The sequence below is a fragment of the Symphalangus syndactylus genome, chromosome 10 (genome assembly GCF_028878055.3).
Source record: "Symphalangus syndactylus isolate Jambi chromosome 10, NHGRI_mSymSyn1-v2.1_pri, whole genome shotgun sequence".
Taxonomy (NCBI): Eukaryota; Metazoa; Chordata; class Mammalia; order Primates; family Hylobatidae; genus Symphalangus; species Symphalangus syndactylus.
The window spans coordinates 22,183,199-22,201,161 of record NC_072432.2 but is presented as its reverse complement, the minus strand read 5'-3'; the positions used below and the strand labels follow the sequence as shown (position 1 = coordinate 22,201,161).

The window sequence follows — 17,963 nt, the reverse complement described above, 5'->3', positions numbered from 1 at the left end:
ACTCAGAACAATACCTGGTGCATATTAAGTAATCAGTAAATGCTAGCTTCTATGTCAATTAGTAGTAGTATGACTCACTTCGCTACCATACAGATGTACCTGTTTTTCCCATACTCCTCCAAAGCCAGGCCCAAGTCTCACCTATGTTTACCTTTTGCCATGCCCCTAGGCCCCTAGGTCAATCTGAGCTTCTCCAAAGACCTTGCCTTAACTACAGAGAAATTTGCTGTAACCTCTGAATTCTCTATTTACCTCCCATTTGCCTCAAACTTCTGTTTTTCCTGGCCACGCTGGACCTTTTCTTCATTTATCCCCACAACCCTGTACTCTCCTGGTTATTTAATTTCTCTGAGTATTCTCCACTCTCTTGTAGACTGGTGGCCCTCTTCACACAGCTCCACTAGGCAGTGCCCCAGCAGGAACTCAGTGTGGGGCCTCCAACCCTGCATTTTCCTGCTACACTGCCCTAGTAGAGGTTCTCTGTGAGGATTCTGCCCCTGCAGAAGGCTGCTTCCTGAAAACCCAGGCTTTTCCATACCGCCTCCAAAATCTAGGCAGAAACTGCCAAGAATCTACCACTCTTGTACTCTGTGTGCCTGCAGGTTTAACACCCCCTGGAAGCTGCCAAGGCTTATGGCTTTCATTCTCCAAAGTGGAATCCCAAGCTGTACCTGGGCCCCTTTGAGCCACAGCTGGAGCTGGAGTGACCAGGGTGTGGGGAGCCCTGTCTTGAGCCTGTGTAGGGAAGCAGGGCCCTGGGCCTGGCCCATGAAATCATTCTTTCCTCCTAGGCCTCTGGGCCTGTGATGGGAGGGGATTCAGCAAAGGTTTCTGAAATGCCTTTGAGGCCTTTTCTCCATTATCTCGGATATTAGCAGTTGAATTTTAGTTAGGCAAATATCTCCAGAAAGTGGATGCTCCACAGCCTACTTGAATTCCTCTCCTGAAAAAGCTTTTTTCTTTCTCTGCCATATGGCCAGGCTGTAAATTTTCCAAAGTTTTACACTCTGCCTTCCTTTTTAATATAAATTCCAATTTGAAGTCATTTCTTTGCTTCCACATTTGAGCACGTGCTATTAGAAGCAGCCAGCCCAAATCTTGAACACTCTGCTGCTTAGAAATTTTTTCCACCAGATACCCCAGGTTGCCACTCTTTAGTTCAAATTTCTGCAGATTCCTAGGGCATGGACAGAATGCAGCCAAGCTCTTTGCTAAGGCATAATATGTGTCACCTTTGCTCCATTTCCCACTAAGTTTCTCATTACCATCCAAGACCTTGGCAGCCTGGACTTCATTATCCATATCACTATCAGAATTTTAGTCGCAACTTTTAAACACTCTCTAAGAAGTTCCAAATTTTCCCTCATCTTTCTGTCTTCTGAGCCTTCCAAACTCTCCCAACCTCTACCGATTACCTTTTTCCAAAGTCAGTTCCACATTTTCAGGTATTTTTATAACAAAACCCTACTCCTGGTACCAATTTTCTGTATTAGATCATTCTTGCATTGCTATCAAGAAATACCTAAGACTGGGTAATTTATAAAGAAAAGAGATTTAATCTGCTTACAGTTCTGCAGGCTTTATAGAAAACATGGTGCTGACATCTGCTTGGCTTCTGGGGCAGCCTCAGGAAGGTTATAATTATGGAAGAAGGCAAAGGGGAAACAGGCATGTCACATGGTGAAAGCAAGAGCAAGACAGCGAGAGTACGGGGCAGGTGCCACACACTTTTAAGTGACTCTAGATCTCATGTGAACTCAGAGCAAGAGCTCACTTATCACCGAGGGGATGGCCCAAGCTATTCATGAGGGATCCACCCCCACGATCTAAACACCTCCCACCAGGCCCATCTCCAACATTGGGTGTTATAACTCAACATGAGAGCTGAGCAGGGACAAATATCCAAACTCTATTATATATTTACACTCAAGAGTACAAGTTTCCATAAGCACCACCATTGCCTATTCCTTAACACAATATATTAAGTTATAAATAAACAATACGGTTTGCCAGTTAACAAGAAGTAGAAAGTTCAGTAGCACGTCCTTATCTCCAATGCTGCCAGACATGTAACTGAAGTAGTTATTAGCTTCCTTTTCATAAGAAAATTCAAAGCTTTTATAAAGTTTTTCAGTGCCTCTAGAAAAGCGGAAGCCTTTACAAAGGAGATTTGCTTTATGTTAATTATGCAAAATCAAGGGTTATTAACAAGAGACCATGTGAATGAAAGAAGCTGAGGAATGTATTACTTCATCTTACTGTAATACTCAAATGCCAGAGAAATTATTTCTGGACAGAGTATGGAGCCACATAAACAAAATACTCTCACCTTAAAAATTCAGCTACTTGGGAGGCTGAGGGAGGAGAATCGCTCAAAGCTGGGATGTGAAGGTTTCAGCGAGCCAACATCGCGCCACTGCACTCCAGTGTGGGTTACAGAGTGAGACTCCATCTCAAAAAAAAAAAACAAACAACAACAACAAAAATTCCTGCTCCCTTTTCGTATTATGGATAGATATATCAACTTTATGGGTGACAAGGACCGTGAATGAGATAAATAACACTATCAAATCCAAAAGGTCTTGATAAGCTAGAACAATGGGCCAATTGTAACAGATGAAATGTGACAGATATAAGATCTTCCTCTTTTATCAAAAAATGAATTGCAAAGGTACAGAATACAGGGAAAGTTTAACAATAACATAAAATGACATAGTACTTTTCTGAAAGCAAGATTAACATGATGTTACTGTCAAAAAAATGATGCTTTGATCACGGACTGCATCATTAGAGTAACGGTATCATTTCACTCCGAAGGGCATGCTTTTCTAGGAGGCATATTGGAATATCCGGGAGGTGTGAACCTGAAGTTGAGGAAAGTATGGTCAATATTATGTAATTTTAAAATTAAAAATACAGAAAAAAGACAAAATGAAGCTTTACAAAATCTTCCAAGCTAGGCATCTAGGATATAAGCAGTGGTTTTTTTAGTGGGTTAGGGATGGTCAGGCTTGGGAGAATGACATTTTCGTGTATAGCAAAGGGAAGTAGTTATTGAGTAATTCAGTTTTTCAGTAATTCAGCTGGAAGAAGGACAAAAGAGTCGACTCTACTCTCATTAGTAAGACCCATCGTACATCCTCTGGTTCTGATTTACATTTAATTCACTTGTTTCCAAATGTTTATTGAGCATCAGCTATGTGGCATGTACTAAGCGCACTGAGGATAAAGCAGAGAACAAGACAGCCGTGCAAGACTATCAGCTGATGTCTCCTGACTTCACAAAGCACACTTCCCAGCTCCATCTTGCTTGATTTCCTGAGCCAGTTCTGAGGCAAAAACCTTAATATTCTTATCTGGTGAAACATACATTCAGCCAGCTTCCCAGATCTAGTGGCCAAGGGATAAGTTTCCTGATTCCAAATTGTGTCACCATGAAGTTTCACTGCTAGCAATCAGGACCCTGGACAGGCTAACCATCATCCTAGCAAATTAATCAAACCCGAGAAGGGGGTGTGGGAACCCTGATTTATAGCTGGTCAGTCAGAAGTGTAGGTGACAGTCAACCTAAAGTCTTGTGGAAATGAACCCTTAACTTGTGGAATTTGACTGTAAGTTGAGGTGGACAGCATCAGAATTAAGTTAAACTATAAGACACCAAGCTGGTGTCTGTGGAGAACTGTTTCATGTGTGGGGGAATTCTCTGGTGTCAGAAGTGTTGAGCCAGTGAGAGTAGCAAAAACAGTTGGGTTCTTCCTATCTCAAATGGGAGTGAAAACAAATTCCTATGAAATAGGAGTGAATGGAGGCATGTAGCTCAAAATAACTTCGAGAGAGACATGCAGGAGGGCTGGGACTCTCTGTTCCAGGTGTTACCTGTATGTGGGGCTGGCAGGTGCAGTGTGAGCGGCTAAAACCAAAGTCACGGAGTTGCCCTAACTGGCACTCACAGTCCACCATTTCCCTCCACCTGCAAAGGTAGCTGGGTGATGACCTGCAGGCATAACACTGGGTTTTTGCCTCTAAAGAAATTCAACTATCAGTCTAAGGATCTAGGAGGAAAACAATACACACAAACAAGAGACCACTCCAGCTATCTAGAAAAACCAGTTCAGATCTTCACACTTGAACTCAAAAGGACAACCAAGAATCCGTCACCAGAGAGGGGAAGAATCTTTCTTTTCTAGGGGAAAGACTAGAGAAATATACATAAGAATGGAACCTTGAAGAAACATAATTGAGTGAACAGAAGAGAGGTTTAAAAACTATTATCGTCGGGATACTTGAGAAGAGAGTACATTCAAGAAACAAATGCAGGGTGTTATTATAGGCCGGCAGACCAATAGGACTGGTGTCCTTAGAAGAGACACCAAGGGTGTGACTGCATAGAGAAAATGCCCTGGAGGGACACCAAGAGAAGACAGTCATCCACAAGGCAGAGGAGAGGCCACAGGATAAATCAAATTTGCTGGCACCTTGATCTAGAACTTCCAGGATTGTGAGAAATTTCTGTCGTTTAAGCCATCCAGGCTGTGGTATATTGTTACGACAGCCCTAGCCGACTAACACAGGTACTATATGTCTTCAGCCTACATAGGCAAGATTCACTATTAGAAATTGATGGAATAAGAAAAATTCTGATTGCTTCAAAACAGGACTTTTGCTTTAAAAGAGTTAATGATTCAAGAAATAAATGTATTAGGAGATTACTAATATGTATAGATGAAATTATGAAGTCAGAAAATCATCAGTGGATGATAAAACTTGTGGGTAAAAATTAGATGAGGAATGGGGTGTAATCAAGTAGCACCTCCTCCCCAGCATTATTTTTAATCATAAAGAAAAAAATAGTAACTTTATGGTGAAGAAACCTGGCAGACACTACATTACGTAAGTGAACATCACCTATACTGGGAGAAACAGATGCCATCTGTACCTTGATATTATGCACTGGAAAAGACACATCGCTTTAGTGGTGTTTCTCCAAAAATTCATAACCTGAAAGGGAACATCAAACTTACTTTAAAGGATATTCCACACAATACCTGGTCTGTATTCTTAAATAATGTCTAGTTCAATAAACATAAAAGTTAAGGACGGTTCCAGATCAAAGAAGACTAATGCAGGAATAACTCATCTGGAATGTTTTTTAAGCAAGAAATACCTGCTTTCGAATTTAAGAGTGCAGATCCTTTTCTTATCTAATTGGTTCGGAGCTATAATTAAATTATTTTACCACATCTCCTTAAGGCTTTGATCCCTGCTACAATCTACAATATATAAATGCATATGTGTGGTATCCGTCTATCATCAATTTAGGTGACCAATAGGAGAAAAGTGTCTGGTGCCAATCTTTATTCCATAGTATGAAACACTCTCTCAGGACAGGGTTTTTGGTGAGAGAAGCACAGGATATTGCTGGGTGACTGAGACTGGGTCAGGAAATAGGGAGGCAGAGGGCAGCAGTTTCGCTAGAATTTAAAATTTGGTTGCTTTTGGGAGAGAAAGTGGGAGATTTCTGGAAGCCAGAACGTCATGTTTCACAGATGTAAAAGTCCTAGCTGGGAAAGACACATCGCTTTAGTGGTGTTTTCTTTTTTTTTTTTTTATTATACTTTAGGGTTTTAGGGTACATGTGCACAATGTGCAGGTTTGTTACATATGTATCCATGTGCCATGTTGATTTCCTGCACCCATTAACTCGTCATTTAGCATTAGGTGTATCTCCTAATGCTGTCCCTCCCCCCTCCCCCCACCCCACAACAGTCCCCGGAGCGTGATGTTCCCCTTCCTGTGTCCATGAGTTCTCATTGTTCAATTCCCACCTATGAGTGAGAACATGCGGTGTTTGGTTTTTTGTCCTTGCGATACTGAATTCTACCAGAGGTACAAGGAGGAACTGGTACCATTCCTTCTGAAACTATTCCAATCGATAGAAAAAGAGGGAATCCTCCCTAACACATTTTACGAAGCCAGCATCGTCCTGATACCAAAACCTGGCAGAGACATAACCAAAAAAGAGAATTTCAGACCAATATCCTTGATGAACATTGATGCAAAAATCCTCAATAAAATACTGGCAAACCGAATCCAGCAGCACATCAAAAAGCTTATCCACCATGATCAAGTGGGCTTCATCCCTGGGATGCAAGGCTGGTTCAACATACGCAAATCAATAAATGTAATCCAGCATATAAACAGAACCAAAGACAAAAACCACATGATTATCTGGTGTTTTCAAATGACTTTTAAAATAGTAGGGTTTTACTTGTAGCTTCTAGCCCTGAGGGTAGTTCCTGCTGCTCAAGAGCAAAAGGATCGGGGCTAAAAACCAGCCTTAGAAACCTGTCAAAAAAGATTTCCAGCGGGGCGCTGGGGAAACGCAGACCCCGCCGGAATCCCTGCCTGGAGAAGCTCTTAATAGGGCGGGAAGCTGCGTGCCCCACAAGGTCCCTCAGAGGCACATTGTGGAGATGGGTTCAGGATAGCAACTTCTGGCGAGTGGAGCGGCTATTACAGAAGCGAAACATTCGGAAGCAATTTACTTCCAGCTTTCGCAACACCCACCCTCAGTCACCACCCTCCCTTACGCAGTCACGCCACAAACTTCCCTGCTTCCGCCCACAGCCCTCTGGGCTTCGACCCATCAACTGAGCTTGCGCCAAGTCTAGTGCGCACGCGCCAACTTCGGCCCATTCAGCGTCCCAAACCTCGGGGTGGACGCCACGGGGATAAACTATCCTCAGCGTGAGGCGGGGTCTCGAAGCCGAATAACGAACGTCATTGGCCAGCCTCTTCCACAGACTTTTAAGGGCGGAGCCTGGCCCTGGAGCCACGTCTAGAGAGCTGTTCTCCTAATATGGGTAGGGTCGGGCGTGGAGCTGGCAGCGGCGCTATGTGCGCCTGCGCGGGGCGCCGAGACAGGGCGTGTTCCCTGTTCAGTGCCGGTGTCGCAGGGAGTGAGGGCAGCCGGAGTGCGTCCTGCCGAAGCCTGTGGTTGCACGCCCACCCTCTTAAGGGCTACCTTCCGTGGTGAGTGTGTGCGGCGTTGCACTTGGGTTGCTTCTCGCTGCGTGGCCGCAGCGCGGCTGAACACTTCCCACTCCCCTGCCCTACCCCATCCCCTCCCCGCACCCGGACCAGCCCCTGGGACGCCATCGGACGCCCACCCGCTCCAACCCTGGGGAAGCCCCAGAGTGGCAGCGAAGGCCTCTTTCCTTTCCGCCCCTGCACTTGCTGTCATCGCCCACGTGTTTTGTTGTTGTTTGGTGCAGACCATGTCCAAGTCTCTGAAGAAGTTGGTGGAGGAGAGCCGGGAGAAGAACCAGCCCGAAGTGGACATGAGTGACCGGGGCATCTCCAACATGCTGGATGTCAACGGCCTGTGTGAGTTCTCGGGCAGGACCCTCCCGTGGATGAGCTGGAAGGCTTTCTAAGTTTGCCAGTTCACTGCTGGTCCTGCTGTGAGCGATTGTACTGGTTTAGACCCCAGCCCCTGCTTGTAAACATCACTTGTCAGGGGCTTCGCGCAGAGGGTTTGCAGTAGCATTTGCACCTGGAAAACGATCCTGAGAGTCCACGATGAGAATCACACAGACAGCTGTGCCTCATCGGTTGTCTCTGCTCTATGGCATTGAGGTGGATTTTCCACATAGTTTGCTTAATAGCCACTTTAATTATAAATTGAAAATTAATTTTGAGTCTTTCTTCCTGTCTCCTAATACAGTGTTTGTCCATGAACAAATGACACAGAAAAGTTCCATGATTAATAAGCCTTCTTGTGCCTGGAGCATTTTAAGCGTTTCTTGAATCTTTACATTCTTCTGAGTGTTTATTCTCCGAACTTGGTTCAGGCTTTTGTCACCTCCTCATGCTGTGGTGAAATCCTCCTAACTTGCCCTCTTGCCGTCAGTTTCACTGCCCAGTTTAATCACTGGGTCACTTTCAGTGTTATTTTCCTGTAACCCCGGTCTATGGTGTTACCCTCTCCCTTAAAATCAGGGATTGTAAGTTCACGTGCCTCCAAGCGAGGGCGGTCAGGGGAGGTTATGAACTAGGTGATAGGTGTCCCACCTGAAGGGGCCAGCTGCTGCACCTGCTACTCAGACACATGTCACCATAGGAATGTTGGCCCAGTGTGCCAGATTATTAAAGGAGCCAAGATTCTATATTTTTATGTGAAATTTGCTAATTTTTAGATGTTGGCTACTAATTTTAATATTTGAAAAACCTGTGATAAGTGAGCTAAAGCAGTTCTTCAGGCTGACGTGGCTTTGGTTTAAACCCTCTCTGCCCTTCTCCAGGTTGTCCATTATCGACGGTAATGCTCCAGGTTTCTTGGCGTGATGTACAAGGCCTTTCTGAATCTGAACACAACCTTACCCTTCCATGCAGCTGGCATTCCAGCCATTCTGAACCTATTGCCCTTCCTGGACCAGAGCCTACTCGTTCAGATCTTCGTGCCTTTACGAATTGTTTTCCTTCTTTCTCAGTCTTTTGCACCTGAAATCCTTTTACTTCTAAGAGTCAGCTTAGACATTACCACCTGTGTAGAACGTTATCCGTCTGCACCAAGCTGAGATAGCCCTTCCCTCCTCTGTGAAGGTGCTCGTGTGTATTGCTTTGTGACTCCTGTCACATAGGATCGTACTGAGTTTTTCTTTTTTAATCTAGAAGTCTCTCTTCGCTGGGACATTGAGAAGACAAAAGCTGTGCAATATTCATGCTGGCATTTTTTTTAATAATAGTGCCTGGAGCACAGTAGATGCTCAAAAATAGTTGAGGAATGAAGAAAATGAAAGAATGATGGGTTAGGCCTGTGAGTTTGGGATATCAGGTTCAGGATGTGACAAGAGAGAAGAATGGAGCTGTTCTGGAGACCCTGAAAGGTGATGGATAGCCATTTAGGCATGGAGAGAACGGCAGAGTCATGTTTACTGTGAATTCATGGTTTTCACGGTTTGAAAACCTGCCTGGTACAGAGGTTGGAGTTGATGCTGTTGATATGTCTTGGCAGAAGGAAAAGGGAGGAAACGTAGATTTGCGTTTCGTAGGCTTTATGAAAATACGTGCCATTAAACTTAGGTTGTGTACTAGTTAGCCTCTCAGGCTTGGTGTGTGTTGGTCTCTTGCATTCCGTAAGGGTCCTTGCTGTCAGCAACTGAGCAGATGCCTCTGGAATTGGATATCTGGGTGTGCCCCTTGCTGCCCCTGCCCGGTTCTGCCATGACCATGGTCATTACTGGGGGCACTGTTGATACAGAGGAGAAAGAGCAGGGGATGGGGGAACATGATGCATAGCGGGACCCTTGGCCGCACGGCTTTTCTCCCTCCAGCACTCATTCTCACCGGGTAGAAGAGAGGCTGCTTTCAGCAGAGGAGCTTTAAACCCTTCGACTTTTGAAGAGGAGACTTTATGTAATATTTATAAATGGGGAGAATGGCTTAGCTATTTCGGTTCAGCTCCATTATCTCTTTGAAGCCTTGGCTTTTATTAAGGAAGGAAAGATAGCCACTTGCTTCCTGAAATATATTTCTGGTACAACATTGGGTGGTGAAAAGCGAGATCATTCTTAAATTTTCCTAAAAAAGTAGCTAACAAAGGATAATAGTACTTTTTGGGAAGTTGGGTGGAAGTGAATTTGGAGATTTCCAGATTCCACCTCCTCTGGCTTCTGTAGCATTGACCCAAGGCTGCTCTCTGCAAACTCCCTGACCTCAGGACTCCTCGGAACCTAGGGGGTTCCAGGATGCTCTTCGGAGCCTCCACCAGGGCTCAATTCTCAGCAGTGCACACACAGTGACACAGTGCTTAATATATACAAGTAGTGAAATACTTCACATGGCTACATTAATTATAAGTGTAAGAATTTTTTGTTGTTGTTGTTCCTGAAAACAGGGTCTTGCTCTGTCACCTAGGCTGGAATGCGGTAGTGCAGTCACAGCTCACTGTGGCCTCAACCTCCCAGGCTCAAGCAATCCTCCCCCCTCAGCCTCCCAAGTAGCTGGGACTATAGATAGACACCAGCACGCCTGGCTAATGGTTTTATTTTTTAGTAGAGATGGGGTCTTGCTATGCTGCCCAGGCTGGCCTCAAACTCCTGGGCTCAAGGAGTGCCCCTATCTTGGCCTCCTAAAGTGCTGGCATTACAGATGTGAGCTACCACACCCGACCTCCATGTTTCTTTACTGATAAAATTTTAGCTGTAACCAGGAAGTTTTATAAGTATCCAGCTTAAACACAGGGAACAGTTAACTTGTATGTACAGAGGATAGCTGTTTCTTGCATCTCAAGCTTTCCCTTTATTATTCTTACTTTGTTTAATTTCTCAAGAGGTTAGAATTAAGCTTTGAAGATAAAAGTAAGGTTTTGTACTACTAAGCATATGAGATGCCCGTCTTTCTTCCTGGGAGAGTTGTATCTTCTAACACAGCACTTCCTTAGAGACAGCAAATTACCTTTAAAAGATGTTTTGAGGAGTTTAGGTACCAGGTACTTTCTGATGGAGAAAACTTCTTAGGCTGGAGACAGATATCAGACAGGTTCTACAGTTTTCTAGTCGTCCAGCCAGATTCTAGAAATGCTCACTTCCTACCATGAGAGGCAGGAGGAGTACAGCACATAGGAGGGGAACTTGGATTTGGATAGACGTGGATTCCAGTTCTGCTACTTAGTACTGTGTAACCTTAGAGAAGCTACTTAACCTCTCTGATCCTCAAGTTCCTTAACAAATGGTAACCTAAGTAACCACTTCATAAGACTGGTTTAATGGTTTGCATTAAATGCAATAATGCACATTAAATGTTAGTAACTAGTTAGTGTTAGATCCAATAGTGTACATTAAATGTTAACTATTAATATGAATATCCAGCTATAGGCCCATATGCCTCAGACATACCCAGTTCCAACAGTCACTAGCCTGAACCAAGAATTTTGCTTTGTTAACTCGACTGGGTAAGGCATTTGTATCAGGTGTTGGAATTTTTTGTGTGGCTTATTAGAACCTATAGTGTTTGGTACTTTTGCCTAAGGTTCTAATTGATTTAGATAGCTATTTATTTAAAATTTGTCCTAATTTATTTCTTTTCCATCATTTTGTTTTAACATGGCATGTAATTTGCACACACATTTTCCCTAAAGCTTCCAAGAACACCAGTGTGGGCAATAGAGTGAGACCCTATCTCTACAAAAAATTAAAAAATAGCTGAGGTGATGTGCAAGTCCCAGCTTTCAGGGAGGCTGTGGTGGGAGGATTGCTTGAGCCCAGGAGTTTGAGTTTGTAGTGAGCTATAATCGTGTTACTAGGTGACAGAACAAGACCTTGTCTGTTAAAACAAACAAACAAACAAAAAACTTCCCAGCATAATCATAATGCTGCTGATTTTATTCTTTTTATTAAAGAGATTTCACTGCAGAAGCTCTTTCCCAAGCAGCAGCTGTCTTCATCTGGTTGATAAAGTTGATTTTGAAGGGCCCTGTAATCAGCTTCTATTTCCATAGAGGCAGAATCCCACCTGTAGCCGGAGGAACTTCCTTTCATTTCTCTTATTTAAGTGTTTCCTGATTTTTTAATCTCTTCAAGTGTATTGCCCTCTCTGGGTGGTCAAGCCTTTATCATTTTTTTTCCAAGTTAGACTAAAATATTTTTCAGATAAATCTTGAAAACAACCTGCTTTCAAGGGAGTGGTCTTTCTGAAGGACCAGGCAAAATAATAAATATGATCATGGGTTATCTGGAATAGCTATCTCAAAAGTCTTGTTAAACCTGGAACACATGCTATCCATGTCGACCTTCTTTGGGGATAAAGAGCTGGGGAGGACCTGTAATTTTAGCTATAATCTTTATTAAAATTATTTTTTTATTTTTTAATTTTTTTTTCGTTTTTGAGATGGAGTGTTGCTCTGTTGCCCAGGCTGGAGTGCAGTGGCGTGATCTCTGCTCACTGCCACCTCCGTCTCCCGGGTTCAAGCAATTCTCCTGCCTCAGCCTCCCGAGTAGCTGGGATTACAGGCGTGCGCCACCACACCTGTCTCATTTTTGTATTTTTAGTAGAGACGGGGTTTCACCATATTGGCCAGGCTGGTCTTGAACTCCTGACCTCAAGTGATCCGCCTGCCTTGGCCTCCCAAAATTGTGGGATTACAGGCATGAGCCACCATGCCTGGCCTTAAAATTATTTATGTTCTCACTCCTGTAGGTTGTGTGTATGTGCCCACCTTTCTGTTTTTAAACACACTGCATCTTGGCCTGTGGAGCCCTTTTCCTTTTTCTCTCTCCAGCTAGCTCTTGCCCCCTTGTCAGTTAGTGCTTGTTGAAAGAAGGAAGGACTTAACTTTCACATGACTCCATTTCCTGTCACCTCCTCCAGGAGGCCCCTCAAGAATACTCAGTTCTGGTCGGGCGCGGTGGCTCACGCCTGTAATCCCAGCACTTTGGGAGGCCGAGGCGGGCGGATCACGAGGTCAGGAGATCGAGACCATCCTGGTTAACACGGTGAAACCCCGTCTCTACTAAAAATACAAGAAATTAGCCGGGCGCAGTGGCGGGCGCCAGTAGTCCCAGCTACTCGGGGGTTGAGGCAGGAGAATGGCGTGAACCCAGGAGGCGGAGCTTGCAGTGAGCCGAGATTGCGCCACTGCACTCCAGCCTGGGCGACAGAGCGAGACCCTGTCTCAAAAAAAAAAAAAAAAAAAAAAAAAAAACTCAGTTCTGACCCACCATCCCATCCAGCCTGCCTGAAGTGTCTCTCTACTTGGCATAGTGCTTGGGAAAAATTTATTGAAGAAGGGATGTTACTGCTTTTAGTTAAGAGATTCAGGTTGGCTAAGGGAGAAAGCATAGCTCTGGAGAAAAAGCATGTACTGTCTCCTTCCTTCTCACACTCATAACATCCCTCTTTGGTTCACCTGATTATCATCAGCATTTTATAGATGAGAAAGTAGAGAGCTGTCGAGGTTCTGTGAAGTCCCCAGTATCACTCAGGCAGTGGTGGAAACGGAGTTCACTTTTTTTTTTTTTGAAATGGAGTTTAGTGTCATAGATCTTTCTCCATCCCTTTACTTTTAATTTAGTTGTATCTATATTTTATATTTAAAGTGGATTTCTTATAGATAACATATAGTTAGATCCTGTTTTTTTTCTTAAAATCCACCCTGATAGTCTTTTAATTGATATATTTAGTTATTAACATTTAATGTGATAATTGATATTACTTAGATTAATATCTGTATAGTAAGTGTTTTCTATTCTTGCCCTTGTTCCTTTTTTTTTTGTCTCCCACTCTTTCTGCTTTCCGTGGCTTTAATGATTTCATTTTCTCCTCTCACAATATACTCCATTTTCTCTTCTCTCAGCAAATTTACATTTAAAAATGTATTTGTTTTAGAAGGAGGATAAAGCAAAGAATAAAAACTTCTTAATGATAGCCCCAGAGTTTGCAATATACATTTACAATTAATCTTAACTCACTTTTAAATAACACTGTGCCACTTCAGAGCCAGTGCAGGTAACTTAAAATCAAACATTTCTATTTCCTTCCTGTTGTCCTTTATAGAATTGCTATCATTCATTTCAGTTATCTGTAAATTATAACCACCCAACACATTGTTGCCGTTACTCTTTTGAACAATCTGTGATCTGTTAGATTAAGAATAAGAACAATAAACCATTTTATATTACTTTTATTCATTTATTCTTTAACTCTTCCTTTATGTAGATCCATTTTCTGCTGTTTCATTTTTATTCTCTGTGACAAGCTTGTTTTAACACATTTTATGTCTCTTCAGTTTTTACTTTGGTGAGAAAGTTTTTCTTCTTTATATTTGATGGATAATTTCACTGAATACAGGATTCTAGATTGGAGGGTTTTTTCCCTTCAGCACTTTTAATATTTTACCCCATTCCTCTTCTTGCTTGCATCGTTTCTTAAGAGAAGTCCAATGTGATTTTTATTCTGGTTTCTTTATAGGTAAGGTGTTTGTTTGTTTTTTTTCCTCTGACTTCCTTCAATATTTTGTCTTTGTCTTTGACTTTCTACAGTTTGAATGTGGTATGTGTAGGTGTAGATTTTCTGATAATTACCCTTTTTTGTGTTCCTTGAGCTTCTTGGATATGTGGTTTGGTCTCTTGTCATTAATTTTGGAAAATTCCGAGTTATTTAAGTATCATTTTCTGTTCCTTTCTCTCTTCTCATAGTCCCTTTATATGCATGTTATGCCTTTTGTAATTATCCCATTGTTCTTAGATATTTTGTCTTACTTTTCTCCTATTCTCTTTTCTCTTTGCTTTTCAGTTTAGGAAGTTTCTGTTGGCACGTCTTCAAGATCACTGATTCTTTCCTTGGCTGTATCCATTCTACTAAAGTGCTAGTCAGAGGCTCTCTTTGTTTCTCTTACAGTGTTTGTGAACTCTAGCATTTCCTTTCAATTCTCTCTTAGGGCTTTTGTCTCTGCTGACATTACCCATCTTTTCTTGCATGTTGTCTACTTTTTCCATTAGAGCTCTTAGCATATCAATCATATTAATTTTAAAGTCCCAGTCAGATAACTTTAAAATATCTGCCATATCTGATTGTGCTTCTTCTGCCTGATTTCTCTCGTCAGCCTTTCTTCTTTTTAGAGTACCTTGTAATTTTGTTGTAAGCCAGACATGATGCATTGGATAAAAGGAACTGAGGTAAATAGGCTTTTAGTGCAAGCTCTCACATTTTTGTAGCTTTGGGTGTCAGAGGGTAAAATTTTCTCTTGTGTCTTCCTTGTTTTTTCCTCCCCTTTCATCTTAGATTTTCCCGGTTGAATCCTTAAATACTGTGTGAGCATTGAACTTCTGCCGTAATTCCGTATTATTTTATAGGACCCCTTCTGATGAGAAGGCATCAGGAAAAGGGAAATGTTCTGTAATCCTGTGCTTAGATCTCTCTAGTGAGCCTGTGCCACTTGGCTGTGACCTTCAGAGCTGTTTCTCAATTTCCCCGCATCCCCCCTCAACAAATTCAGACAGGAATGTGTGAGCAGGCTGGAGTTGGGTATTTCCACTGGTTGCTGTTGGTCAGGCTCTGGTAAATCCCAGGTAGCCTAGGCTCTGCTGAATCATTTCTCCTTTCTTAAGGAGAGCAGAATGCTTTGGGCTTCTTTCACAGTGGTTGCTGTTCTCCCCTTCCATAAAGCACAGAGGGATTTTTTTTTCTATCTAATTTTTTCACCCTTAGAACCTGGTAGGGCTCTTGGAGGTAAAACTCAGCAAAGTACAGGAGACCTCTTAAGACTGGGCCCCCAGGAATTTGTTGTTGTTTTTGTTGTTGTTGTTGTTGTTTTTAATCTCTCAAACTAGTCTACCACTCAGAGTCTGGCAATTAGCCATTTACCCTTGAGGCATCCCTATTGGTTGCTGGCTCCAGCAGGTATTTCTGCTCCTAGTGTGCTGTGATTCTCTGTGTTTGCCTGTCTCTAGATTTCGGTATGGTGGTTTGCCCTGTGACCTGAGTTTTCTGATGAATCTATGGAAGAGTTGTTTCTTTTCTTTTTGCTCAGCTTTTTTCTTACTGTGAGTATGGTAGTGACAACTTCCAGAATCTCTATTTGCTAACCAGAAACCCGATACATCTCTAATCTGGTATTAATTTTGGAAATAGTCTCCCTGGTTTTTAGAATTTGAACTGTGTCTAGATTTTCAGCACATATAGCCATTTCCTATGATACAGTCTCTCCTTTAGCCCTCATGTAGTCTTAGTTCTACAGGCACCCCTATCTTTTATGTGCATTAGGAGTCCTGAGGACAATGTATCTCTAGTTATTTTGATTGTCTGAAGCTTATACTCTGGAATATTCCTCAGAAAGGTATCAAGAGAATAATCCCAGAGTTTTTCCTATGGGTAGTACGTAAAAATTTGTGTTCTTTTTACATAGAAGTCAATTTTACAGGTATAGAGACTCAGTTTCTTTTCTGGAGTGTTGTCGATGTGTTACTCTATTTCTTCTGGCATAAAGTGTTGTCCGAAAGTCTGGTGATAAAATTTTATTTCCTGTAATTTTACTGGAGTACTTGGTGTAGGGTATAGGTCATTCTGGGCTTATTATTTCCCGGGTATGTAGTATGCTCTTTAAAGTTCGAAAATTGTATTAGTCCGTTTTCATACTGCTATAAAGAACTGCTCAAGATGGGTAATTTATGAAGGAAAGAGGTTTAATTGACTCACATTTCAGCATGATTGGGGAGGCCTCAGGAAACTTACAATCATGGCGGAAGGGAAAGGAAGGTGCCTTTTTCACAATGCGGTAGGAAGGAGAAATGCTGAGTGAAGGGGGAAGAGCCCCTTAGAAAACCATCAGATCTCATGAGAACTCACTATCAGGAGAACAGTATGGGAGAAACCACCCCCATGATTCAGTTACCTCCACCTGGTCTCTCCCTTGATGTATGAGGATTATGAGGATTACAGTTCAAGGTGAGATTTGGGTGGGAACACACAGCCTAACCATATCAAAACTTTTAAATACCTTTTATTTCAAGAAAGTATTTTTATTGTGATTTTTAGTCTATGAGCTCTTTCCTTATGTTCTTCTTTATGGTTTTCTGGGGTCTGTATGTTGATCTTTTTGCCCATCTTTAATATTTGTCACTTTCGCCCAGATCCCTGTTCCTGCTTCATTTCTTTGTTTTAAAAGAAATCCCTCATGCCCGTAATCCCAGCACTTCGGGAGGCCGAGGCAGGCAGATCAGCTGAGGTCAGGAGTTTGAGACCAGCCTGGCCAACATGGTAAAACCCCGTCGCTACTAAAAATACAATAATTAGCGAATTAGCTGGGCGTGGTGGTGGGTGCCTATAATCCCAGCTACTCGGGAGGCTGAGGCAGGAGAATTGCCTGAACCCAGGAGGCACAGGTTACAGTGAGCCGAGAGCACGCTGCTGCACTCCAGTCTGGGCAACAGAGCGAGATTCCATCTCAGAAAAAAAAAAAAAAAGGAAAAAAAAATCCCCACTTTAACTTCTGTTTCTTGTAAAGTATTATGTATTGTGTTATTGTGTTTATTTGCTCTTATATGTCTTTGAACTTAGCTTTCATTTCTGAAATAATTTTTTTTGTTTCTAATTTTTTTCTCAAGTTTTGTCCGTTTATTGCTGAATTTTTGGAAATCAGATTTATGTTTCTGTTTTATGTCATGTATCATTGTTGTAATGTCTTTTTACCTTGTTTTAAAATAGTCAATTATAGTTTTGCCGTGTTTTCTGGGCATCTTTTTGGTTAGTGAGTTTTCACGGTCAGTGATGTTCTTCTACACTTTCTTTTTCCTTTTATTCCATAATAACGTTATGAGATTTGCTCCCAATATTTTTTATGTTGCTCATTTTTAAATGAAATTAATTGTCCTAAACTTTCAGAGGAAGGCTTAGTTCTAGATAGCTTTTCTAACTTTACAGAGCTCTGTCCTCTGGTTGATTTTATGTAGTTTTCAAAAATACAGTGGCTTGCTTTCAGATGACTTGGTTCAGTCCTTCTGCCCACTTTTATCTGAGTCTTCTCTATCCTTGGTCTCTTTTTTTCTCTCTTTTTAAAAATGTTTTATTTTTACTTACTGCTCCTTGGGGAGTAGGGCTACCCTATAGGCAGTGTGCCTCTATCATTGGTCTCTATTATTTCTCTCTTATCCAGCTTTGATTCCAGGCCCTGTCCTGCAAGGGAGCCCTAGGTGGTCAGTTTCCAGGTCACAGGGCCTAGACTTGTCCTGATCCATCAGACCCTACTGCAGTCCCCGCTGTTGGAATGGACAAACCGTTCCTAATTTCAGCTGCTATTCTCACAGAGGTCTTCTGGGCTTTCTGGTGAATTCGTTTAGCTCTTTGGGGGTTCTCTGTCGTCAAGTTTGTTAGTCGCTCCTTGGGTTCTCTCTGCTTTCATCACATGCATGCTGATATCACGCCAATGTTTGGGTTGCTGGTAGCTTGTCCTCATCTACTTGTATTTC

The 17,963-nt window shown here is 42.4% G+C and overlaps 1 protein-coding gene across 3 annotated transcripts in view; it reads left to right on the top strand.

Annotated features, from left to right (window-relative positions):
- Nucleotides 1-6,905: 6,905 nt before the first annotated feature.
- The window catches only part of RSU1 (Ras suppressor protein 1), a 218,788-nt gene continuing 207,730 nt past the window's right edge, over nt 6,906-17,963 (top strand). For all 3 annotated transcript variants that reach the window (XM_063610183.1, XM_055296670.2, XM_063610184.1), the window contains exons 1-2: nt 6,906-7,032; nt 7,275-7,386. In XM_063610183.1, coding sequence (XP_063466253.1) covers nt 7,278-7,386 — 109 coding nt within the window. In that variant the 5' untranslated portion in view covers nt 6,906-7,032; nt 7,275-7,277. The remainder of the gene's footprint in view (nt 7,033-7,274; nt 7,387-17,963) is intronic.